The 25,962-nt window shown below is 52.8% G+C and overlaps 2 protein-coding genes across 2 annotated transcripts in view; one reads left to right on the top strand and one right to left on the bottom strand.

Moving 5' to 3' along the window:
- Positions 1–25,962, bottom strand: part of LOC101787314 (mucin-3A) — a 43,268-nt gene that overhangs the window by 5,177 nt on the left and 12,129 nt on the right. Inside the window, exons 2-4 of the mRNA XM_063234237.1 lie at positions 13,528–15,174; positions 360–11,960; positions 77–262 (exon numbers count right to left, since the gene is read on the bottom strand). Of these exons, the coding sequence (XP_063090307.1) occupies positions 77–262; positions 360–11,960; positions 13,528–13,588 (11,848 nt within the window). The 5' untranslated portion in view covers positions 13,589–15,174. The remainder of the gene's footprint in view (positions 1–76; positions 263–359; positions 11,961–13,527; positions 15,175–25,962) is intronic.
- Positions 7,154–25,962, top strand: part of LOC134472509 (uncharacterized) — a 31,322-nt gene continuing 12,513 nt past the window's right edge. The window contains exon 1 of the mRNA XM_063234243.1: positions 7,154–7,274. The gene's annotated coding sequence lies outside the window, so the exon portion shown is untranslated. The remainder of the gene's footprint in view (positions 7,275–25,962) is intronic.

The following is a 25,962-nucleotide window of genomic DNA, read 5'->3' as shown; positions in this document are numbered from 1 at the left end:
ATGGTGTGTGGGTACCTCCAGGACAACTGCAGACACCTGTGGGAGGATTTGCAGAGCACACAGCCCTGCCACTCACCCAGTTCTACTTGTTCCACGGGATTCTCACAGAAGGAGCCATAGAAGGTGCTAGGGCAGATGCACTTGAGGCCATCCATTGTCCCCCCATTCAGGCATTTATTAATCTGCTCACAGCGTTTCCCAGTGAAACCCGGGGGGCATTTGCAGTGCCCTTGTTCCCAGGTGCCACCGTTTTCACAGGTGCCTGGGAGACAGGAAAGGGAAATCAAATGGGACCCGATTGCAGTGACAGGAATTCAGCAGGGGAGGAAGAGAAAAGAGCAGGAAACAGGTGGTCCCACCTAGGGTAGTAGTCAGCTGAGTACTACTCGAAGTGGTTCTTGGTGACGTGGTGGTGGGCGAAGTCTTTGTGGTGGCCACTGGTCTCTCTGGAGTCTGAGTGGTAGGAGGAGGGGGAGGTATCAGCTTGCTTGTCGTGGTGGACAAAGTCTTTGTGGTGGCCACTGGTCTCTCTGGAGTCTGAGTGGTAGGAGGAGGGGGAGGTATCAGCTTGCTTGTCGTGGTGGGCGAAGTCTTTGTGGTGGCCACTGGTCTCTCTGGAGTCTGAGTGGTAGGAGGAGTGGAAGGTATCAGGTTGCTTGTTGTGGTGAGCGAAGTCTTTGTGGTGGCCACTGGTCTCTCTGGAGTCTCAGGGGTAGAAGGAGTGGGAGGTATCAGCTTGCTTGTTGTCATGACAGTTGGAAGGTTGCTGCTTGGTTCCACAGTGGAGCCGGCAGCCATATGTGGGGTGGTGACAAAACTGGTGTTCAGCCGTGTCTCGGTGGGTGTTTGGCTGTCAGCCGACACTGTGTTGATGGGTGATGTGGCAGCGCTGGCAGAGCTGAGAGCGCCAGCAGTGGTGGCGGCAAGCTCAGCTTCTGGAGTCCTGGAAGCCGTGGTGTCCGTATATGTAGAAAGGATGGCTCTTTCACTGGTGGCACTAAGACTGGTAACCGTTTCGGGAGTGGTGGGGAAGACTGAGAATGGGGACGTGGGAGTCACTGTACCCTTCATTGTGGGGGAGGGAGGGAGTATTGTAGTGGAAGGAAGGGAAATGTAAGAAAAGGGACTGGTTTCAGCGGGAGCTGTGGCAGGTGGCGAGGTAGTGGGGAACACTCTGGTAGTTGCAGATGAAGACAAAGGAGGAAAAGTCGGGACAGAAGAAGAGCTTTCTGTGCTGGAGATATGAGGGGTAGGGACAGAGCTGGTAACAGTAGTCACCAGGGAATTGCTGCTGGCAGAGGAAGGAGCTGAGGACATTATTCCTGAGGATGTTGCAGGGATCAGGGAACCAAAAGAGGTGCTCATTGCATTTGTAGCTGTGTTTCCCTGAGACAAAGATTCCGTGCTGGGGCCGCTGGAGGAAGTAGGTGAGGTCACAAGAATGGGAATGGAGACAGAGGTCTTAGGGACGGACACCGTGGTATTTGTAATAGGGGCATCTGATGCTGATGTCAATATGCTAATGGATGCTGATGGGATCACAGTAGAAGACAGAGAAGGTACCCCTGTGGTGTCCATCCTGGCTGTTTCTGACATGGGAAGTGTGGGGCTGATATGTGTGCTCATGGTGGCAGTGGCTGCTGTGCCTGCTCTGCTGGTGGCAGAGGAACTGTCAGATGTGGAGGTAGAAGGCAGAGCACTGCTCCCAGCTGATGTTACCACAGGGCTGGTGCTGGGAGGTGAGGGGGAGGATGTCCCTGAAGGGGGCGCAGCTGTGTGGGTGGTGGCCGAGCTGTGAGGAGCAGCAGAAGTGTCTGTCTTGAGAGCTGCTGTGCCAGTGTCAGTGGTGAGAGTGAGGGTGGATTCTGCAGTGGAGGTGGCACTAGCGGTGGTGAAGGTGGTCTGACCTGTTGCAGTGGTGGCTGCAGCTGTGGAACCTGGTTCTGTTCCTGAGCTTGCTGAGAATGTGCTGGTGAGAGTGGGTGGTGGAGTGGACTGAGCTGCTGTGGAGTGGGTGGCCAGGACTGTAGGAGCGGGGGACATACTGCCTGGCAGTGTGGGGGCAGTATTGGTGGCAGATGCAGCAGAGGAGGATGCTGATGGCCCCAGGGTGCTGGCAGCAAGGGTGCTGCTGTGTCCGGCTCCTGTGAGAGTGGAGGTGAAGGGGGCAGCCGAGGTCAGGGCAGTGCCAGCAGGGTCTGTGGTATCTGTGCTCTGTGGGGTGGAGCTGGAGGGGCTGCTGTGGGTGTGGGTGTCTGAAGTAGTGACAGCCGTGAGAGTGGAGGTGCTGTGTGTCATGGTGGTCAGGGGCCCAGTGCTGCCCAGAGAAGAGGCAGGGAGACCTGTGCTTGTGACGGGAGGGAGGTGTGTACTGAGCGACAATGTGGCTGAGGACGTGGGGGTCTGTGTGACACTCAGACTCGTGGGAGGTGACGAGGGGGCAGCTGAGGATGTGCTGTCAGTGGAGTGGCTGCTTGAGTCTGGGAACCTGGCAGTGCTGTGAGAGGTGGATGGGGCAGCTGATGACACAACCATTGTGGAAGCAGTCGTGACTGCTTCTAAGGTAGACAGAGAGGGGCTGAGGGGTGTTCCCGTGGTGGCAGTGGCTGCTGTGTCTGTTTTGCTGGTGGCAGAGGAACCGTGAGATGTGGGGTATGTGACAGCACCCGTAAGAGAGCTGGAGGGGGAGCTGTCACGTGTAGCTGTGGACCTGGCCTCAGTAGTTGGAAACGAGGTCGGCAAGGTAGAGAGAGGAGTGGTGGCAGTGCCACCAGAGGTGGCTGGTGAAGCAGAGGTAGAAGGCAGAGGACTTCTGGCTGATGTTACCACAGTGCTGGTGCTGGGAGGTGAGGGGGAGGATGTCCCGGAAGTGGGCGCAGCTGTGTGGGTGGTGGCCGAGCTGTGAGGAGCAGCAGTAGTGTCTGTCTTGAGAGCTGCTGTGCCAGTGTCAGTGGTGAGAGTGAGGGTGGATTCTGCAGTGGAGGTGGCACTAGCGGTGGTGAAGGTGGTCTGACCTGTTGCAGTGGTGGCTGCAGCTGTGGAACCTGGTTCTGTTCCTGAGCTTGCTGAGAATGTGCTGGTGAGACTGGGTGGTGGAGTGGACTGAGCTGCTGTGGAGTGGGTGCACAGGACTGTAGGAGCGGGGGACATACTGCCCGGCAGTGTGGGGGCAGTAGTGGTGGCAGATGCAGCAGAGGAGGATGCTGATGGCCCCGGGGTGCTGGCAGCAAGGGTGCTGCTGTGTCCAGCTCCTGTGAGAGTGGAGGTAAAGTGGGCAGCCGAGGTCAGGGCAGTGCTAGCAGGGTCTGTGGTATCTGTGCTCTGTGGGATGGAGCCGGAGAGGCTGCTGTGGGTGTGGGTGTCTGAAGTAGTGACAGCCGTGAGAGTGGAGGTGCTGTGTGTCATGGTGGTCAGGGGCCCAGTGCTGCTCAGAGAAGAGGCAGGGAGACCTGTGCTTGTGACGGGAGGGAGGTGTGTACTCAGCGACAATGTGGCTGAGGACGTGGGGGTCTGTGTGACACTCAGACTCGTGGGGGGTGACGAGGGGGCAGCTGAGGATGTGCTGTCAGTGGAGTGGCTGCTTGAGTCTGGGAACCTGGCAGTGCTGTGAGAGGTGGATGGGACAGCTGATGACACCACCATTGTGGAAGCAGTCGTGACTGCTTCTAAGGTAGACAGAGAGGGGCTAAAGGGTGTTCCCGTGGTGGCAGTGGCTGCTGTGTCTGTTTTGGTGTTGGCAGAGGAACCGTGAGATGTGGCATATGTGACAGCACCCGTAGGAGAGCTAGATGGGGAGCTGTCAGGTGTAGCTGTGGACCTGGCCTCAGTAGTTGAGGTGATCTCCAAGGTAGACAGAGGAGTGGTGGCAGTGCCACCAGAGGTAGCTGGTGAAGCAGAGGTAGAAGGCAGAGGACTTCTGGCTGATGTTACCACAGTGCTGGTGCTGGGAGGTGAGGGGGAGGATGTCCCTGAAGGGGGCGCAGCTGTGTGGGTGGTGGCCGAGCTGTGAGGAGCAGCAGAAGTGTCTGTCTTGAGAGCTGCTGTGCCAGTGTCAGTGGTGAGAGTGAGGGTGGATTCTGCAGTGGAGGTGGCACTAGCGGTGGTGAAGGTGGTCTGACCTGTTGCAGTGGTGGCTGCAGCTGTGGAACCTGGTTCTGTTCCTGAGCTTGCTGAGAATGTGCTGGTGAGAGTGGGTGGTGGAGTGGACTCAGCTGCTGTGGAGTGGGTGGCCAGGACTGTAGGAGCGGGGGACATACTGCCTGGCAGTGTGGGGGCAGTAGTGGTGGCAGATGCAGCAGAGGAGGATGCTGATGGCCCCGGGATGCTGGCAGCAAGGGTGCTGCTGTGTCCGGCTCCTGTGAGAGTGGAGGTAAAGTGGGCAGCCGAGGTCAGGGCAGTGCTAGCAGGGTCTGTGGTATCTGTGCTCTGTGGGGTGGAGCCGGAGAGGCTGCTGTGGGTGTGGGTGTCTGAAGTAGTGACAGCCGTGAGAGTGGAGGTGCTGTGTGTCATGGTGGTCAGGGGCCCAGTGCTGCCCAGAGAAGAGGCAGGGAGACCTGTGCTTGTGACGGGAGGGAGGTGTGTACTGAGCGACAATGTGGCTGAGGACGTGGGGGTCTGTGTGACACTCAGACTCGTGGGGGGTGACGAGGGGGCAGCTGAGGATGTGCTGTCCGGTGAGTGGCTGCTTGAGTCTGGGAACCTGGCAGTGCTGTGAGAGGTGGTCGGGGCAGCTGATGACACCACGATTGTGGAAGCAGTCGTGACTGCTTCTAAGGTAGACAGAGAGGGGCTGAAGGGTGTTCCCGTGGTGGCAGTGGCTGCTGTGTCTGTTTTGCTGGAGGCAGAGGAACCGTGAGATGTGGGATATGTGACAGCACCCGTAAGAGAGCTGGAGGGGGAGCTGTCACGTGTAGCTGTGGACCTGGCCTCAGTAGTTGGAAACGAGGTCGGCAAGGAAGACAGAGGAGTGGTGGCAGTGCCACCAGAGGTGGCTGGTGAAGCAGAGGTAGAAGACAGAGGACTGCTCCCGGCTGATGTTACCACAGTGCTGGTGCTGGGAGGTGAGGGGGAGGATGTCCCTGAAGGGGGCGCAGCTGTGTGGGTGGTGGCCGAGCTGTGAGGAGCAGCAGTAGTGTCTGTCTTGAGAGCTGCTGTGCCAGTGTCAGTGGTGAGAGTGAGGGTGGATTCTGCAGTGGAGGTGGCACTAGCGGTGGTGAAGGTGGTCTGACCTGTTGCAGTGGTGGCTGCAGCTGTGGAACCTGGTTCTGTTCCTGAGCTTGCTGAGAATGTGCTGGTGAGACTGGGTGGTGGAGTGGACTGAGCTGCTGTGGAGTGGGTGCACAGGACTGTAGGAGCGGGGGACATACTGCCCGGCAGTGTGGGGGCAGTAGTGGTGGCAGATGCAGCAGAGGAGGATGCTGATGGCCCCGGGGTGCTGGCAGCAAGGGTGCTGCTGTGTCCAGCTCCTGTGAGAGTGGAGGTAAAGTGGGCAGCCGAGGTCAGGGCAGTGCTAGCAGGGTCTGTGGTATCTGTGCTCTGTGGGATGGAGCCGGAGAGGCTGCTGTGCGTGTGGGTGTCTGAAGTAGTGACAGCCGTGAGAGTGGAGGTGCTGTGTGTCATGGTGGTCAGGGGCCCAGTGCTGCCCAGAGAAGAGGCAGGGAGACCTGTGCTTGTGACGGGAGGGAGGTGTGTACTGAGCGACAATGTGGCTGAGGACGTGGGGGTCTGTGTGACACTCAGACTCGTGGGGGGTGACGAGGGGGCAGCTGAGGATGTGCTGTCAGTGGAGTGGCTGCTTGAGTCTGGGAACCTGGCAGTGCTGTGAGAGGTGGATGGGACAGCTGATGACACCACCATTGTGGAAGCAGTCGTGACTGCTTCTAAGGTAGACAGAGAGGGGCTAAAGGGTGTTCCCGTGGTGGCAGTGGCTGCTGTGTCTGTTTTGGTGTTGGCAGAGGAACCGTGAGATGTGGCATATGTGACAGCACCCGTAGGAGAGCTAGAGGGGGAGCTGTCAGGTGTAGCTGTGGACCTGGCCTCAGTAGTTGAGGTGATCTCCAAGGTAGACAGAGGAGTGGTGGCAGTGCCACCAGAGGTGGCTGGTGAAGCAGAGGTAGAAGGCAGAGGACTTCTGGCTGATGTTACCACAGTGCTGGTGCTGGGAGGTGAGGGGGAGGATGTCCCTGAAGGGGGCGCAGCTGTGTGGGTGGTGGCCGAGCTGTGAGGAGCAGCAGAAGTGTCTGTCTTGAGAGCTGCTGTGCCAGTGTCAGTGGTGAGAGTGAGGGTGGATTCTGCAGTGGAGGTGGCACTAGCGGTGGTGAAGGTGGTCTGACCTGTTGCAGTGGTGGCTGCAGCTGTGGAACCTGGTTCTGTTCCTGAGCTTGCTGAGAATGTGCTGGTGAGAGTGGGTGGTGGAGTGGACTCAGCTGCTGTGGAGTGGGTGGCCAGGACTGTAGGAGCGGGGGACATACTGCTCGGCAGTGTGGGGGCAGTATTGGTGGCAGATGCAGCAGAGGAGGATGCTGATGGCCCCAGGGTGCTGGCATCAAGGGTGCTGCTGTGTCCAGCTCCTGTGAGAGTGGAGGTAAAGTGGGCAGCCGAGGTCAGGGCAGTGCTAGCAGGGTCTGTGGTATCTGTGCTCTGTGGGGTGGAGCCGGAGAGGCTGCTGTGGGTGTGGGTGTCTGAAGTAGTGACAGCCGTGAGAGTGGAGGTGCTGTGTGTCATGGTGGTCAGGGGCCCAGTGCTGCCCAGAGAAGAGGCAGGGAGACCTGTGCTTGTGACGGGAGGGAGGTGTGTACTGAGCGACAATGTGGCTGAGGACGTGGGGGTCTGTGTGACACTCAGACTCGTGGGGGGTGACGAGGGGGCAGCTGAGGATGTGCTGTCCGGTGAGTGGCTGCTTGAGTCTGGGAACCTGGCAGTGCTGTGAGAGGTGGACGGGGCAGCTGATGACACCACGATTGTGGAAGCAGTCGTGACTGCTTCTAAGGTAGACAGAGAGGGGCTGAAGGGTGTTCCCGTGGTGGCAGTGGCTGCTGTGTCTGTTTTGCTGGAGGCAGAGGAACCGTGAGATGTGGGATATGTGACAGCACCCGTAAGAGAGCTGGAGGGGGAGCTGTCACGTGTAGCTGTGGACCTGGCCTCAGTAGTTGGAAACGAGGTCGGCAAGGAAGACAGAGGAGTGGTGGCAGTGCCACCAGAGGTGGCTGGTGAAGCAGAGGTAGAAGACAGAGGACTGCTCCCGGCTGATGTTACCACAGTGCTGGTGCTGGGAGGTGAGGGGGAGGATGTCCCTGAAGGGGACGCAGCTGTGTGGGTGGTGGCCGAGCTGTGAGGAGCAGCAGTAGTGTCTGTCTTGAGAGCTGCTGTGCCAGTGTCAGTGGTGAGAGTGAGGGTGGATTCTGCAGTGGAGGTGGCACTAGCGGTGGTGAAGGTGGTCTGACCTGTTGCAGTGGTGGCTGCAGCTGTGGAACCTGGTTCTGTTCCTGAGCTTGCTGAGAATGTGCTGGTGAGACTGGGTGGTGGAGTGGACTCAGCTGCTGTGGAGTGGGTGGCCAGGACTGTAGGAGCGGGGGACATACTGCCCGGCAGTGTGGGGGCAGTATTGGTGGCAGATGCAGCAGAGGAGGATGCTGATGGCCCCAGGGTGCTGGCAGCAAGGGTGCTGCTGTGTCCAGCTCCTGTGAGAGTGGAGGTAAAGTGGGCAGCCGAGGTCAGGGCAGTGCCAGCAGGGTCTGTGGTATCTGTGCTCTGTGGGGTGGAGCTGGAGGGGCTGCTGTGGGTGTGGGTGTCTGAAGTAGTGACAGCCGTGAGAGTGGAGGTGCTGTGTGTCATGGTGGTCAGGGGCCCAGTGCTGCCCAGAGAAGAGGCAGGGAGACCTGTTCTTGTGACGGGAGGGAGGTGTGTACTCAGCGACAATGTGGCTGAGGACGTGGGGGTCTGTGTGACACTCAGACTCGTGGGGGGTGACGAGGGGGCAGCTGAGGATGTGCTGTCAGTGGAGTGGCTGCTTGAGTCTGTGAACCTGGCAGTGCTGTGAGAGGTGGATGGGACAGCTGATGACACCACCATTGTGGAAGCAGTCGTGACTGCTTCTAAGGTAGACAGAGAGGGGCTGAGGGGTGTTCCCGTGGTGGCAGTGGCTGCTGTGTCTGTTTTGGTGGTGGCAGAGGAACCGTGAGATGTGGGGTATGTGACAGCACCCGTAAGAGAGCTGGAGGGGGAGCTGTCACGTGTAGCTGTGGACCTGGCCTCAGTAGTTGGAAACGAGGTCGGCAAGGTAGAGAGAGGAGTGGTGGCAGTGCCACCAGAGGTGGCTGGTGAAGCAGAGGTAGAAGGCAGAGGACTTCTGGCTGATGTTACCACAGTGCTGGTGCTGGGAGGTGAGGGGGAGGATGTCCCTGAAGGGGGCGCAGCTGTGTGGGTGGTGGCCGAGCTGTGAGGAGCAGCAGTAGTGTCTGTCTTGAGAGCTGCTGTGCCAGTGTCAGTGGTGAGAGTGAGGGTGGATTCTGCAGTGGAGGTGGCACTAGCGGTGGTGAAGGTGGTCTGACCTGTTGCAGTGGTGGCTGCAGCTGTGGAACCTGGTTCTGTTCCTGAGCTTGCTGAGAATGTGCTGGTGAGAGTGGGTGGTGGAGTGGACTCAGCTGCTGTGGAGTGGGTGGCCAGCACTGTTGGAGCGGGGGACATACTGCCCGGCAGTGTGGGGGCAGTAGTGGTGGCAGATGCAGCAGAGGAGGATGCTGATGGCCCCGGGGTGCTGGCAGCAAGGGTGCTGCTGTGTCCGGCTCCTGGGAGAGTGGAGGTGAAGCGGGCAGCCGAGGTCAGGGCAGTGCTAGCAGGGTCTGTGGTATCTGTGCTCTGTGGGGTGGAGCCGGAGAGGCTGCTGTGGGTGTGGGTGTCTGAAGTAGTGACAGCCGTGAGAGTGGAGGTGCTGTGTGTCATGGTGGTCAGGGGCCCAGTGCTGCCCAGAGAAGAGGCAGGGAGACCTGTGCTTGTGACGGGAGGGAGGTGTGTACTGAGCGACAATGTGGCTGAGGACGTGGGGGTCTGTGTGACACTCAGACTCGTGGGGGGTGACGAGGGGGCAGCTGAGGATGTGCTGTCAGTGGAGTGGCTGCTTGAGTCTGGGAACCTGGCAGTGCTGTGAGAGGTGGATGGGACAGCTGATGACACCACGATTGTGGAAGCAGTCGTGACTGCTTCTAAGGTAGACAGAGAGGGGCTGAAGGGTGTTCCCATGGTGGCAGTGGCTGCTGTGTCTGTTTTGGTGTTGGCAGAGGAACCGTGAGATGTGGAATATGTGACAGCACCCGTAGGAGAGCTAGAGGGGGAGCTGTCAGGTGTAGCTGTGGACCTGGCCTCAGTAGTTGAGGTGATCTCCAAGGTAGACAGAGGAGTGGTGGCAGTGCCACCAGAGGTGGCTGGTGAAGCAGAGGTAGAAGGCAGAGGACTTCTGGCTGATGTTACCACAGTGCTGGTGCTGGGAGGTGAGGGGGAGGATGTCCCGGAAGTGGGCGCAGCTGTGTGGGTGGTGGCCGAGCTGTGAGGAGCAGCAGTAATGTCTGTCTTGAGAGCTGCTGTGCCAGTGTCAGTGGTGAGAGTGAGGGTGGATTCTGCAGTGGAGGTGGCACTAGCGGTGGTGAAGGTGGTCTGACCTGTGGCAGTGGTGGCTGCAGCTGTGGAACCTGGTTCTGTTCCTGAGCTTGCTGAGAATGTGCTGGTGAGAGTGGGTGGTGGAGCGGACTCAGCTGCTGTGGAGTGGGTGGCCAGCACTGTAGGAGCGGGGGACATACTGCCCGGCAGTGTGGGGGCAGTATTGGTGGCAGATGCAGCAGAGGAGGATGCTGATGGCCCCGGGGTGCTGGCAGCAAGGGTGCTGCTGTGTCCGGCTCCTGTGAGAGTGGAGGTAAAGTGGGCAGCCGAGGTCAGGGCAGTGCCAGCAGGGTCTGTGGTATCTGTGCTCTGTGGGGTGGAGCCGGAGAGGCTGCTGTGGGTGTGGGTGTCTGAAGTAGTGACAGCCGTGAGAGTGGAGGTGCTGTGTGTCATGGTGGTCAGGGGCCCAGTGCTGCCCAGAGAAGAGGCAGGGAGACCTGTGCTTGTGACGGGAGGGAGGTGTGTACTCAGCGACAATGTGGCTGAGGACGTGGGGGTCTGTGTGACACTCAGACTCGTGGGGGGTGACGAGGGGGCAGCTGAGGATGTGCTGTCGGGTGAGTGGCTGCTTGAGTCTGGGAACCTGGCAGTGCTGTGAGAGGTGGACGGGGCAGCTGATGACACCACGATTGTGGAAGCAGTCGTGACTGTTTCTAAGGTAGACAGAGAGGGGCTGAAGGGTGTTCCCGTGGTGGCAGTGGCTGCTGTGTCTGTTTTGCTGGTGGCAGAGGAACCGTGAGATGTGGGATATGTGACAGCACCCGTAAGAGAGCTGGAGGGGGAGCTGTCAGGTGTAGCTGTGGACCTGGCCTCAGTAGTTGGAAACGAGGTCGGCAAGGTAGAGAGAGGAGTGGTGGCAGTGCCACCAGAGGTGGCTGGTGAAGCAGAGGTAGAAGGCAGAGGACTTCTGGCTGATGTTACCACAGTGCTGGTGCTGGGAGGTGAGGGGGAGGATGTCCCGGAAGTGGGCGCAGCTGTGTGGGTGGTGGCCGAGCTGTGAGGAGCAGCAGTAGTGTCTGTCTTGAGAGCTGCTGTGCCAGTGTCAGTGGTGAGAGTGAGGGTGGATTCTGCAGTGGAGGTGGCACTAGCGGTGGTGAAGGTGGTCTGACCTGTTGCAGTGGTGGCTGCAGCTGTGGAACCTGGTTCTGTTCCTGAGCTTGCTGAGAATGTGCTGGTGAGAGTGGGTGGTGGAGTGGACTCAGCTGCTGTGGAGTGGGTGGCCAGCACTGTAGGAGCGGGGGACATACTGCCTGGCAGTGTGGGGGCAGTAGTGGTGGCAGATGCAGCAGAGGAGGATGCTGATGGCCCCAGGGTGCTGGCATCAAGGGTGCTGCTGTGTCCAGCTCCTGTGAGAGTGGAGGTAAAGTGGGCAGCCGAGGTCAGGGCAGTGCTAGCAGGGTCTGTGGTATCTGTGCTCTGTGGGGTGGAGCTGGAGAGGCTGCTGTGGGTGTGGGTGTCTGAAGTAGTGACAGCCGTGAGAGTGGAGGTGCTGTGTGTCATGGTGGTCAGGGGCCCAGTGCTGCCCAGAGAAGAGGCAGGGAGACCTGTGCTTGTGACGGGAGGGAGGTGTGTACTCAGCGACAATGTGGCTGAGGACGTGGGGGTCTGTGTGACACTCAGACTCGTGGGGGGTGACGAGGGGGCAGCTGAGGATGTGCTGTCGGGTGAGTGGCTGCTTGAGTCTGGGAACCTGGCAGTGCTGTGAGAGGTGGACGGGGCAGCTGATGACCCTACCATTGTGGAAGCAGTCGTGACTGTTTCTAAGGTAGACAGAGAGGGGCTGAGGGGTGTGCCCGTGGTGGCAGTGGCTGCTGTGTCTGTTTTGGTGTTGGCAGAGGAACCGTGAGATGTGGCATATGTGACAGCACCCGTAAGAGAGCTGGAGGGGGAGCTGTCAGGTGTAGCTGTGGACCTGGCCTCAGTAGTTGAGGTGATCTCCAAGGTAGACAGAGGAGTGGTGGCACTACCCCTGGTGGCTGGTGAAGTAGAGGTAGAAGGTAGAAGTCCAGAGGTAGTAGCAGTATTCCCTAGAGTGGGGGACTGGTAAGATTGGTCGCTGGTGCCAACCCTGGTGCTGAGGGAGGTGGATGAGCCATCAGGACTGAATACCGCAGGACTGGTGCTTGGAGAGCTTCCATCCTTCCCGCCATCCGTACTGGTCACTGAAAGTTTAGAAAAGAGCGCAGCACTGGACAGTGTTGCAGAAGTTTGTCCATGTGAAGTGGTTGTGGGGAGAGGGTTGGACGTGTTGTCTAGAACAAGAGAAGTAGCTTGAGAGGGCCCCTGCACTGCTTCTGTACCAGAGGTTTCTGTGTTGGCAGAGAATAGAGGAACCCACTGGTAAATTTGTGAATCACCATCATGCCACATAGGTTATTAGCTGTCCCATTTTCCTACCCAGAGGGCTGGGTGACACACTTTATCCCCACCACCACCGACAGAGGCACTAGGGAGAGGCCTTTTGGAGCTGAGGGCTTCCTGTCTGGAGCCCACCACCAAGAGTCTGTCCTGAGCAGGGGGAAGCGTTGCCCAGCTCCCCAGTCCTGCAGCAGCTGCAGGTCGTGGGCCCTCTGAAGCACCCCCTTCCTGCACCGCACCTGGGCCTGCCCTTCCCTCCCCCTGCTCCATCCTCCCCTCTGACAGCTGTCCCAACAGCCAGGAATCCTCCTGCCCACTGGCTTTCTGCCCCACCCTTTGACCCTCCTCTGTCCTTCCAACCAGGAGACTCTCTTATCTCCTTCCTTCCTTTGCAAGGCTGTGCTCAGTGTGGCATGGACAAGGGTCAGTGGGGACAACCAAGGAGTAAGAGAGGTTGCAGTTCAGACTGCAGAGACTGAGGGATGTGGAGGGAGGGGGTGGAGAAGGAAACTCTCCAAAAGAAAGACCTCAGCAGGCAGGACATGAATTCCGAAGACCAGAAGGTTTAGTGGAGAATGTTAATCACGCAGACAAAAGACACACACAAAAGACCGGGCTTCTATTTCAACCACTAGATTAGCCTACCAGCATAGGGGCCCTCGGTCTTCAGGCAACACCAGGCCATTTCACAGATAGTGACACTGAGGACCAGGGAGCTCCTGAGCTGAGCTGAGAGGCTGGGAAGACGGGCAGCTGGAGTCAGCAAGAAGCACCTCCATTGAGCTCCTATTCTCTGGGATGGGGCCCAGTATCTCAGTAAGCTCCTTCCAAAGAGCTACATGTCATTTGCAGGAGAAGGTGAATTTCTGCCAGGATGCACCCAGCAGGAGAGTGAGTCCGGAACCTAGGGTCCTCTAGGTTGGGAGTGGAATCTAGGACCATCATCTCAGGACAGAGAGGGAAAAGTGCCCATTGAGGAATCAGGGCTCCTGAACCCAACAGGATCTGCCGCACCCCACACCATGTGTCTAGGAGCCACCCTTGGGGTAAGGCAAAGAGGACTTCAGGACCTCCAGGCCTGGTGACCACAGCTATGCCCAGAAACAGGTGTGACTGGTGGCACGCACAAGGGGCAGAGCTAGGGAAGGGGGATGGGTACACCCAGGGCAGAGGTAAGGAGAGGAGAAAGACCTGGAGGCACCGATCGCTGCAGAGAAGGGAAGAATCCAGTGTGGAGAGGGCCCGAGCCTGAGGGGAGGGGACACGTGGAGCCAAAAGGGAGACAGAGAATGGAAGAAGTCTAGGGAAGAAGAGCCATGTTCCAGGAAGAGTTCACTCCCACCCTGGGATACATATCTCAGTGCTGGACCCCTGCAGCCTTTTCAGTTCAAGTCAAAAGCAGCAGCAAGTGACCCAGCTTCCTTCTCCTCCACCCCCACCCCATCCTGGCCTCTGCAACCAAAAACCTCAGAGCCCCCTCTCCACGTGCTCTGCATCCCCTCCCATCTTTCCCCTTACCTGTAACCCCCAGTGAGGTGCTGAGCATCCAGAGGAGGCTGAGGAACCTGGGCAGCAACATGGGCCCGGTGGGCAGGGGTTGTACCCAGGGCTGGGGACAGAGCAGGTGCCAGGACTGGGAATGGCAGCTGGAATCCAGCCACAGCCAGCCGCAGCGTGCTCACTAACACCTGGCCCCAACCGAAAGTGGTTATCTGCCTGGTCTGGCGCACCAGGGAGCAGCTCACCTTTGCCCCACCCAGCCTCAAGCCCTCCCACTCTCTCCTGCCCCACCACTGTGCAAAGGGAGGGGACAAACAGACAGGCCCCGGGAGATGGGGGTGCTGCTGGCGTCACCCTCAGCAGTTCCTTCCAAGGACGCTGCCTTTCCTCCCCTGCCCCCCATGGAGGACGCGTGTGCGAGAGCACTGCGGTAGATTCCAGAGTCCCGGCTCCCTTGAAATCTCGCTTAGTGCTTAGTTCCAGTCCTCAGAAACACACAGGCCCCACTCCGCCCTCCAGCCCACCTCCTGCAAGTCCCTGGCACCATGACCCTGCAGCCAGACACAGGCGGGAGAGTCACAAAGTTCAACCAGAAGCCATGTGAAGAGGTGAGCCAGGGCTCAGAGAAGGAAGGACAGAGGACCACCGAACATAGGTGCCCCGTAGTTTTGACTATTAGGGAACAACTTCATGACTATTAGGGAGGTTGAGTCCATCCAGTGCTGGCAGCAAGGTGAAGAATAACTGTTCCTACCTGGCCAGTAGAAGTGGATTGAGTTACTTTAAAAAGGCAATTTGAGTAAGCCCAGCACTCAGGGGTGGAGGCAGGAGGATCTGTGACTTCAAGGCTAGCCTGGGCTACCTAGAGAGTTCTACCCCAGACTGAACTACATAGTGAGATCCTATCTCAATGCCCTATCTCCACAAAAGGCAGTTTGATTGCATCTATTTTATGTTTTTGTTTCATCTTTTGAGACAATGTCTCGTTATGCATACAAGATTGCCTCTATTTAATTTTGTGTTTTGATTGGTTTGGTGGTGTGGCAGTTTGGAACTAGGGTCTCACACGTGCTAGGCAAACATTTCATCACTGAGCTACAACTCCAGCCCATCAACTAGAGCTTTAAATGTGTGCTGTAGGGCCCAGCAGTTTCATCTGCTCTTGTGGGGCTGTAATTCCAGCACTTGAGGGGTAAAGGCAGGATGATTGCAAATCTGAGGCCCATCTAGGCAACTTAGTGAGATCCTGTCTCAAAGCAAAATGAGGGCTGGGGATTTAGCTCAGTGGCACAAGCACCTGCCTGGCAAGCATGAGGTTGTGAGTTTGATCCCTGGTACCAAGACAATAAAATAAAATGATTGTGGATGTAGCACAGTGGTAGAGCATGCCTGTGTTCAATCACCAGTAATACACACACACACACACACACACACACACACACACACACATTAAAGAAATGAAGAAAAAAAAGGAAGAGGGAAAGGACAAGGAGGAGAAAACCAAGGCGGCATTCACAAGGATGCTTCCCCATCCAGTGGACTGCAACTCCAGTGGAAATTGGAAACTCTCAAAATGGGATTGTGGTGATCCAGAGGCTGATAGGGCTTGGGTATCTCCGTGGTAGAACATTTGCGTAGCATGAATGCTGGGTTCCAGCCTCAATACTGCAAAACAAAAACAAGTAATGTACAAGTGAACGTTGAGTTACACTCCATGCTGGATCCTTGGGATACTCATTACTCATTACACTCACTCGCACATAAATGCAGGTCGTCCCAGCACAGTGTTAAATAAATTACACAAAATATAAAGCGGGCCTTGTGTAAGATGATGCTGCCCCACTGTAAACCAACGTCAGTAAAGTAAGCATGTGTGAGGTAGGCTGAGCTGCGGTGTGATAAATGCATTTTCAGCGTAGAATATTTCCAATTTTTGAAGGATTCAGCAGGACATAACCCCACCATAAGTAAGGAAGATCTAGGTGCAAAAAGGTTTGTTACTGTTTTCCAAAGCTATCTCCATAGATACACTGGAGTGTTAGAATCCAGCACCAAGCTAGCCAAGAAGCTGGAAACAAAACAAAACTGCAGCCTTGGAGAGCTTCCAATCTTTGTGCTGTCGTGTGTGTGTGTGTGTGTGTGTGTGTGTGTGTGTGTGTGTACACTGAATTACATCTCCAGCCCTTTTTTATTTTTTTGGTCTTTTTTCATTTTTATCGGTACCGGGGATCGAACTCACGACCGCCTGCTTGCAAGGCAGGTGCTTATGCTGCTGAGCTAAACCCCCAGCCCCTTTATTTTGTTTTAAAACAAGGTTTTGCTAAGACGCTAAGTTGCCCAGGCTGGGCTCAAACTTGTGATCCTCTTGCCTCAACCTCCAGAATGCTGAAATCACAAGCACTTGCCACCAGGTCCAGCCCCAGTAGTTTTGGGTTTTTTTTTTTTTTCTAATTATCAAATACCATAAAATGCCCATCATGGAGGTAGGGTCATAGACATAATGAATCGCTGTTGCAGGCGCACCAGGCTCCTGGGAAGACCAACTCTGATCTCCCTTCTGTTTCACCTTAGCTGCCCACATCCTTCTCTGCTGCAGCCTATAGCTTCCTGGCTGCAGGCCTTGTCCACCTTCCTGCTTTCCCAGAGCTGTTCCTACACCTAGAATGCCCCTCCACTCCTTTTCTCTCAGCCTATGTGTCCCACGTATCCTTTGTCTCCTCTATCAAGTACGATCAGAAAGCAAATCTGGAAACACGTAGTAGCCCCCACCCCCAACTACTGGTGGGGAACGGCCCACCCCTAACCTGGAAAGCTGGAGAGGAGCGAAGGGCGTGCAGTGCTAAACCAGAGCTATGGAATCCAACACTGCTTTCCTGCAGGCTGCCTGAGACCCAACACCACCACACGTTAGCATGGGTCCAGCCAGACCTCAAGATGAACCAAAGGGCTGCTGGGTAGAAGGAAGGGTCAGGGATGAGAATACAGGGATACTGAGGCTAGGAGAGCTGACCAAGCTTCAGGACATCCACCATTGGGGCTCTTCCTTGTGCCTCCTCACGCCGTGAGCCAGGTGACACCCAAGTGGGATTCCTGGGAAGTCAGTAGCCAGCACTGGCTCCTCTCCCAAGTCCCACCACTGTCACTGGGGTCTTGGGGAAGCCAAGAACCTTAGAAAGTACAAGCTGGGGCCATCCCCTCCGTGTCAAGGATTAGGGACAAAGTGGTGAGGAAACAGAGCCCAGAAACAGGTCAGGATGAGAGGAAGGGAAGAGGGCCCAGGAATATTAGGTCACCTCCCTGAGATCATCTGAACTGTGGCTACAGTGGATGCTGTCGGCATCTGGTAGCAGAAGCCAAAGGGACCCATGAAAACCATCTCTGGAAGTCATGGCAGGGATCAGGGGACAAGGCTTCTCATGATGGCAGATGAAAGGCTGATATTTGGCTTTGTGATCAGTGGAAGCCAGTAAGAGCTGGTGTACTGGTCAGGGACTATCCCAGAGAAGTGGAAGTAAGGGGTCACCCTAAAAAATGGACAGTCCTTCCAGGACAGGGCAAACTGGGCCAGGCGCTTCTGGCAGCATCCAGGGCTGGTTCCCATGGGAAACAGGCAGCTCCCATACCCGATTCTGTGTCCATATGTTCGGTGGTGTAGGAAGCAGGGATGGTAAAACTGTCACGTCTAGTCCTTTTGTAGAAGAGATGAGATGGCATTGGAAACTATTTTGGTAATAAGCAAGATGATAAGACATGATTTTTCATATCTTAAAACGGAGAAATAGGGTAATATTGAGGCCAAAACTGGGTGTGACCGCACATGCCTGTAATCACAGCACTCCAGAGGCTGAGGCAAGAGGATCACTGCAAGTTCAAGGCCAACCTGAACTGCATAGTGAGTTCAAGGCCAGCCTGAACTACACAGTGAGCCCTGCCTCAAAAAACTCTGCCCCAAAAATTGAGGATAAGGATTAATTTGCAGAAGAACATATGCAGTAAACTCCAATCACGTGGGTTTTTAAGAGGTTAACAATAGTTTAATTGTATGTAAAAGATCTGTAACTAATAGTGTTACACATTTATATAGTAAGTAAAGAATATTCCATTCAGGGAGAGAGATTCTGCTAAATTGCCTTCTCTGCCCAAAGTCCAGGCCACCAAACAATTATCTCTGCTATTTTCTTTGAGCTCCTAGCAATTAAACTTGTCACAGGAAGAAAGGACAGCCGGACAGCCCACCTGGAGAGACTTTGTCACATGCCATTGTCTTCTATTTGGGCCCCAAGGAGAATCATTTACAAACCCTCACCTGTTTGATGAACCTCACAGACTTTGACCCCAGCCATTGTGTTCTCTGAGCACACACCAAAGTTCCCCTAAGATGCCATCGATTAGATCCCCAAGATTTCTTATCCTTTCCCTCCCTGTAGAAAAAGAATACGTAAACTTCTGGATTAAGCTGAGATAGTGGCTAAGCACATGCCTATAATTTTCCCCCACACTGTGATTTTACCTCCTTATAACCAATCTGGATGTCTTTCCTCCTAAAAATTAGAAAAACAAAACAAAACAGGTGTTCATCTCTGTCCTCATGCACACCACATACTTAATGCCCCCCCCCAGATACTTTCAGGATTGAGAATGGCACCTCAAGATTGTACTTGGCACCTCATGATTGTATGTGGCACCAAGAAAATAAGCTTCAAAGTTGAGTTTTGTTTTTCTTTTCAAGATAAGCAACTCCTCCAAGTGTCTAGCTGCCCAACCACTGAGCAGACACCCCCTCCTCGGCCCCACAGATGTGATACAGGATGCAAATGCCAGCCCCAGGAGGCCAGGGGTCTGGCTTCTTTTTTTTTTTTTTTTTTTTTTTTTTTTTTGTACCAGGGATCGAACTCACTACAGAGCTCACAACCTAGCTCATGAACGAGCTCATGACTGAACTCACAACCATGCACTTGCAAAGCAGGCACTTATATCGCTGAGCTAACTCCCCAGTCCCCAGGGCCTGGCTTTTTTTCCCACAAGGACAAGGAGGATGAGCCAGGTGTGGTGACCATACCTGTAACCCCAGAACTCAAAAGGCTGAAGCAGTGAGATCACTGCAAGTTTGAGGCCAGCCTGGGCTACACAGTGAGTTCAAGGCCAGCCTGAACTGCACAGTGAGACCCTGTCTTAAAAAGAGGAAAATGAGCCAATGGCTGCAAGTGACAAAGCAAGCATGGAGCTCTGTGCATTTTGGTCACTCTGTATAAACCCCACGCCACCACCCCACTCCTTACGATAAAAGAATTTTGTCCATGTGTCAACCAGGAGATGGTGATTTGAAGCGAATGGGCCCCTCCATCTCCCTGGAGCTAGCTTTGAATAAATCCTTTTCCTTTTAACCCAGATATATGGCCTCCTTTGGTTTGGTCAGCAGTGAGCTGACCAACTTAAGCCCATGAGCCTCAGTAGCTGGTTATTTAACATAATTTACTACTTAGTTAAGAGCTCTGCAGTCATTTATGACAGGAATCAGGAGTAAACTGTTTTTTGACAAATATTTGCCGGCCTCTATGCCCTGTGTAGTTTGTCCCATATGAACTTCTCTTCCTCGTTTGCACCTTCTTTTATGCATGCCTAGTAATTGCTAGAATAAAATCAGCCGCCTACCACAGCACCCAAAGCAGCCAGTTCATGTATGACCGTCTCTTTAAGGCAGTTTACCTATGAATTTACCCCAACCGGGGTACGGAGAGAGACAGTAAGATCTGGCCAGCTTCTGCCTGCAGCACGACTTCGCACGGTTTCCTTTCAGGCCGTACTGAGGGCTAATAACCTCAGACATTTCAGCCTGGAACTTGTCCTTTTGGAAGAAACGCACATACATTCAGAGCAATGAATATCATCTTTTATAGGTTTATGAGGTAAAATGAAACACAAAACAAGCTGTGCAAACACTGCTTCTGTGGTTAATTGTTTCCCAAGGACTGTGCAAAAGGTGGTCCACTGGGCCTGTGCACTTTTCTCCAGGTTGAGCCAAGTAAACCTCATGCAGGAAGACTGCTCGTTGCCCTTCTGGAATGTTAATCTCTACTGTCTTCCTGCCCAGTTGGCAACCCAGCCCACCGCACAGCCAGCTGGGCAGAAACTTGCTCTCCTTGTAATTGATTGAGCGCTGGTGGCCCGCTCCTTCCAGGGCAAACAGAATACTGAAAGGTAAACACTTGCGTCACACAGGATTGAAAGTTAGGACCAAAACAAATGAACTAAAAAGACACTTTGCTCAGCAGCAGGGACCCTGAGCTGCCAGTCTGTTTCTACCCCTCCCCAGCTAGAGTCCTGCTGTTCCCAACCCTTTGTTGGTGGTGGTGCTGCTCTCTGGCTGATTGAATGACGACTTCTTTAAAAAGAGCATATGAGGAGCTGGGGACCTCCGTGGCACAGTGCCTGCCTGGCAAGTGTGAGTATATTGTACGAGGAAGGTTAGTGCACACCTGAAATCCAGTACTCTGGGAGGCTGAGACAGGAGGATTGCAAGTTTGAGCCCAGCTTGGGCAATTTAGCAATTTAGTAAGACTGTCATAAAGTACTTGTTTAAAGGACTAGAGGAGGCCCTGTGTTCCATCCCTAACACACACACACACACACACACACTACAAACAGAATACAAAGACAACCCATAGAAAAAACATTTGTTGAGCTGGAGATACAGTTCAGTGGCACACGCCTGCCTGGCCAGCACAAAAGTCCTAAGTTTGATTCCTGGTACAAAAAAAAAGGGAAGTAAATCATATGACCAAAAAGAATTAATATTCAGAATTTAGAGGGAACTCTTTAAAGTCAACCATAACAGAGCAGAAAGCTGTAGGTCTCATTCCCAGCACAGCAAAAGAAGGAAGGGAAGCAGGGAGGGAGGCAGGGAGGAGCCTTACTGAGGACACCGAGAAATCGAAACCTTTGCACCCTGCTGGTGGGAAAGGCTAAAAGCCACCACCACTGTAGCGATTCTTCACACAGCTAAACCAGAATTCCCATCTGGCTGAACAACCCCACCTCTCCATACACACCCGGAAGGGTTGCAAGGAGGGTCCCAAAGAGGTATATGTACACCCCCGTTTCCCAGCTGAATGGTGATAACTGAAATGTGACGCCACACTCGTGTTCACTGCCAGGACCACAAGCGTGCGCCACCAGGCCCAGCCCCAGGCCCCTGACCTTAATTGCTGTGCTCTCTGAGTAAACGTAAGTTTTAGATTTGGCAGGAAAATAGACACGTATGGAGCCTAACATACACATTTTACTGATGAATTTGAGACACAAGCAAAGCTAAACTACATCCACAAGCACCCACGGGGAGAAGAGCGGGGGCAAGGATGGATTCCAGCTCCACTGCCCAGGGGCCTGGGGCCTGGGGCCAGGGACAAATCAGCCCCCCCACTTTAATCAATGACTTCTTGTGTCCCTGGCTTTCCCCTGGAATCCTGGAGACATGAGTGCTGCCTACGTCTGTTTCCAGACTTGTAGATGTTGTGTAAGGACACCCAACAAGTCAGGCATGTGCCACACACCTCCAGCATGCAGGAGGCTGAAACAGGACGATCACCATGAGCCAGGGCTACGTAGCAAGTTCGAGGCAGCCTTGCACTACATAATGAGACCCTGTCTTACTAAACCTAAGTAGATTAATAAATAAAAATTAAAAAGGCAGTGTATGCATTATAAAACTGGACAACATAAAAAATAATACATATTGTCTGAGAGAGAAAGAAGTAGAATGATATACAGCATTGCTGATCCTCACCTTTCACAGGTGGTTCCAAAGATAGAATTGAAAACTGATTAAACAAGTAATAAATATATAAAACGCTTAACAGTACAAAGGTAAACACTAAAAAAAAAACACAGATAGTGAGGGAATGGAGGAAGTTCGCAAATTTATATTGATCTCATTATTACTCACAGCAAGATACCATCAGAAGACACCAACAGCATAAAATATATGTTCACAACCACTCATAACCTTAAATATTCCACATTATTAAAAAACACAAAAGGAAGGATCAACCATAGAGTGAAATTATTGTAAGTTACAAAACAGTAAACGTTAAAAACATAGAAAAGGTGGGGCTGGGGATTTAGCTCAGCGGCATAAGCGCCTGCCTTGCAAGCAGCCAGTCGTGAGTTCGATCCCTGGTACCAATAAAAACGAAAAAGACCAAAAAAAAGGAAAGTCACTGTCATAGAAATAAGATGAATTAAAGTTACTTTGTGTGTGCTCAAAATATGGTATTTTATTTCATTTTATTTTTCATGGCATAGAGGATTGAACTTAGGGCCTTTCACTGAGCAGCCTCACCGGTCCTTTTTAGTTTACCTTGAGTCAGGATCTGAGTTGCTCAGGCTGGGCTCAAACTTGCCATCTCAAAAAACACTTTTTAAAGCCAAGCATGGTGACGCACTCCTGTAATCCTAGCACTTGGGAGGCTGAGGCAGGAGAATCATTCACAAGTTCAAGACCAGCCTGGGCTACAAAGTAAGTTCAAGGCCATCCTGAATTGCATAGCAAGACTCTATGTCAGAAAGACCAGAAACATTTTTAAAGCTGGAGATTTAGCTCAGCCACCCAAGTGCCTGCCTGACAAGTACAAGGTCATGAGTTCAACCTTCAGTGCCAAAAACAAAAACAAACATGTTAGAGCCAGGGATGTAGCTTAGTGATGGAGCCTGTGCTTAGCATGCAAAAGGTACCACAAATTTAATTAAATAATTAATTAGACAAACATTAGAAAGATTTTAACACTGACACACAAAGAGAAACCAATATTCATACATGGCTTGGGCAGCTGAGGCAAGAGGACCTCGAGTTCAAGGTCACCCTGGGCTACATAGCAAGGTGAAATCCAGTCTGGGCTACATAGCAAGACTTTGTTTTCAAAAAAACAACAAAAAATTTTTTTCTTTGTTGAGACTCGATCCCTAATGTGACAACACTTGGAGGTGGGGTCTGGGGAGGTGGCCATATTATATGCAGTTCGGCCTCAGGGTGGGATCAGGGTGGGATCCACACCCTGACCAGAGAGACCACCCAGTGCTCCCTCAGCCCTTCTACCCCGTGAGAACTGGTTGCAAGAAATTGACATCCAGGGACCCGGAAGTGAGCCCCCAACCCGCCAGGTACCCAGAGGGCTACATCTACATCTTGGGCTCCCTTCCTGCAGGACTGGGAGAAATGGACTTGTGCTTTACAAACTGCATCCAGCTATGGTATTCTGCTGCAATAGCCCAAGCAGACTAAGACCCACCTCCCCATGCTCCTAAATCTGCTCGCCTGTTCCCCATCCCTGAAGTTTTCCCCTCCTTTTTTTTTAAGACAAGATCTCACTATGTAGTTCAGGCTACCCTTGAACTCCATATGTAGCACAGGCTGGTCAACAGGTGACAGGTCAGTCTTTGACAGTCAACTAAATTGTGGGGGGTGAGGTTGTTGTTGCCCTTTTTTTGGTAACAAGGATCGAACATAAGGACCTCACACTTGCCAGGCAGGCGCTTATGTTGCTGAGCTAAATCCCCAGCCCTCTAAATTGTTTGATGTATCAATAATGGTTCATTTTTTTCTTTATGTACTGAGGGCCTTTGACTGAGCTGCATCCCCACCCTTTTTCCTTCTTATTTTAGGCAGAATCTCACTAAATTGCCCAGGCTAACCTCAACGTTGAGATTCTCCCACCTCAGTCTCCACAAGGCTGGGGGTGTAGCTCAGCGGCAAAGTATTTAGCTAGTATGCACATGGCACTGGGTTTAATCCCTAGCACTACCAAAAAAATCCTTTTAAAACCCTAAATGACATAAAAAATTAAAGCAAAGCAAATTATCTACATAATGAATTCTAGATCCTGAAAACAGACAATATCTATTTTTTCAAATGTTAATGAAACATTTACAAACATTGCTATGCATTGAACCACAAGGAAAACATATCCCTAAGAGAATTATAGTGTTTCCTTAGTCCTGAGCCATATATATATATTTTTTATTTATATTTTTATTTTTATTTTTTGCTACCAGGAATTGAACTCGACCTGCACTTGCCAGAAGGCACTGTGCCAATGAGCCAAATCCCCAGCCCTCTGAGTATATATTTTACTGCTTTGGTTTTGTTTTGTTTGCAGTAGTGGGAATTGAACAGAGGGCCTTTGCACTGAGCTACAGTCCCAGCCCTTTTCTTGTTTTTGTTTTGTTTTGTTTTCCAAGAGGGTCTCACTAAGTGGTCCAGGTTGGGGTCACACTTGCTGTCCTCCTGCCTCTGCCTCCCAGAGTGCTGGGATTACAGATATTCACCACATCTGGCTATTTTTCCACTTTTTTTACATCTCTAAAACATGTGTGCATCTTACCGTGGATGCCACCTTTTATTATCTGCAGCATTTTTTCATTCTTAAGTGGTGTTTACAATAATGCTGTTGTACTTATTAACTACAAAGAGCAAAATAATACCATCACAGCAGAGATGAGACACTGCGTGGACACCCCCTTAACCCAGCACCTGAGCGCATCATCGTCCTATATCTCCTGCTGGGATGTCCCCGAAGGGCACAGTGTACTTCTGCAGCATGACAGCCACATGTGCCTCACCTGACTCGAATCACCAGCAAGTGCCACACAAAAGTAAATCACGATCATTCTACCAAACAATCGCCTGCTCTTCAAGTCATGGAGGTCATGAAAGACAGAAGACTAAGGAGCTGTCCAAACTGAAAGAGGAGAACGAGATAATGCAGAGAATGTGGCTTTTCATTAAAGGGGGGGGGGCATGGTGGTCAAGGCCTACAGTCCCAGTACTCTGGGACACTGAGGCAAGAGGATGATAAGTTGGGGCAGGGGCTGGAGATTTAGCTCAGCGGCATAATCGCCTGCCTTGCAAGCAGGCAGTCGTGAGTTCGATCCCCGGTACTGATAAAAAAGAAAAAAAAAAGGTTGGGGCCCAACATGAGCATCTCAACTACTTGATAAAACCCTGTCTCCAAATAAAACATAAAAATGCCTGGGGATATAACTTAGGCCCTGAGTTCAGTTCTCAGTTCTATGAAAATAAATAAGCTAACAAATATGAAAAAATAAAGAATAAGGAACTCTATGTACTAAAAGGTAACTGTCTTCCCGGATGCACTGGTGCACCCCTATAACCCCAGCACTTGAGAAGCCTGAGGCAGGAGGTTTAAAGTTTTAGTACCACTTGGGCAACTTAGTAAGAACTCATCTCAAAATTTAAAAAGTAATAACAATAATAAAAGCCTGGAGATTTGGCTCAGTGTGAAGGCTTTGGGTTCAATTCTCAGTACTGCAAAAAATATAAATAAATTAAGAAGAATAGGTTAAAAGTTCTAAAGTGTATGTTGGTCAGTTCTCTGTTGCTAATGGCACAGTACTACAGACTGGGCACATCACAAAGAAAAGAGGTTTATTTTGGCTTATGGTTCTAGCACAAGTTCTGGCGCCCTGCTTGCTGGCAGAGTCTGGTGTGGGGGCATCCCATGGTGATACACAGGGATGCACCAGTGACCCGGCCAGGCTTCAGTGTAGGACCCCTGTGAATCTACCACTGGAGAGAGTGGACTAATCCATTACTAATCAGCACCTAAAGACAGTTCTTACCATCACTTTTTTTTTTTTTTTTTTTTTGGCCTTTTTGAGACAGGGTTTCTCTACGCAGTTCAAATGCCTTGAGTTCACTGTATAACCCAGGCTAGTCTCGAACTTGCAATAATCCTCCTGCCTCAGCGTTCCAAGTGCTGGGATTACAGGTGTGAGCCACCATACCTGGCTCATCACCACCATTTTCTGTTGGTTTTTGTTTTTGTTTCTGTTTTTGCGAGGCTTTTTGTATTAGCTTTCCTATTGTCAGCTTTCCCATTGCTGGGACTCAATACCCAACAACTTAAAAGAGGGAGGTGTATATTTCATATACCTCCATAATTTCAGAAGGTTCAGTCCATGGTCAGCTGGTTCCAAGGAAGAAACAGCATGGAATAGGGGCCTAAAAGATGAAAGCTCCTTAGTTCACGGCATCCAGGAAGGAGAGCATATGGACAGTACCAGAGAGGAAGGGACAAGGGACCAGATGTAGTCCTCAAAGGCATGAGCAACCCAGATACACCAAGAAGTGGACTTTACTAATCCCAAAGCCATCAATTTGATACTCCTCCCTAACCAGCACAGACTGAACCCAGCACCTTCACTAGGAGCCGCATGCCCATACCTGTTTTCAATTTTTATTTCAAGACAGGTCCTGCCTCAGTCTCCTGTAATGCTCGGATTATAGATGTGTGCCACACCACACCCAGCACACAATCACTTCTTACAGTCACCAATCATGTCATAATAGGATTAAATTTTAGCAGGCTTTTCGAGAATGCTAACCACACTGAAAGCAAAGTGTAAAGTGTGTCTAGGAGGCACACTTTATACGGGAAC

This window comes from Cavia porcellus, unplaced genomic scaffold (assembly GCF_034190915.1).
Source record: "Cavia porcellus strain 051 isolate PalLab524CR breed Dunkin Hartley unplaced genomic scaffold, mCavPor4.1 scaffold_23, whole genome shotgun sequence".
In the NCBI taxonomy this organism is placed as follows: domain Eukaryota; kingdom Metazoa; phylum Chordata; class Mammalia; order Rodentia; family Caviidae; genus Cavia; species Cavia porcellus.
Note: the sequence above shows the minus strand (reverse complement) of the source record. Positions and strands in the feature narration are given on the sequence as shown.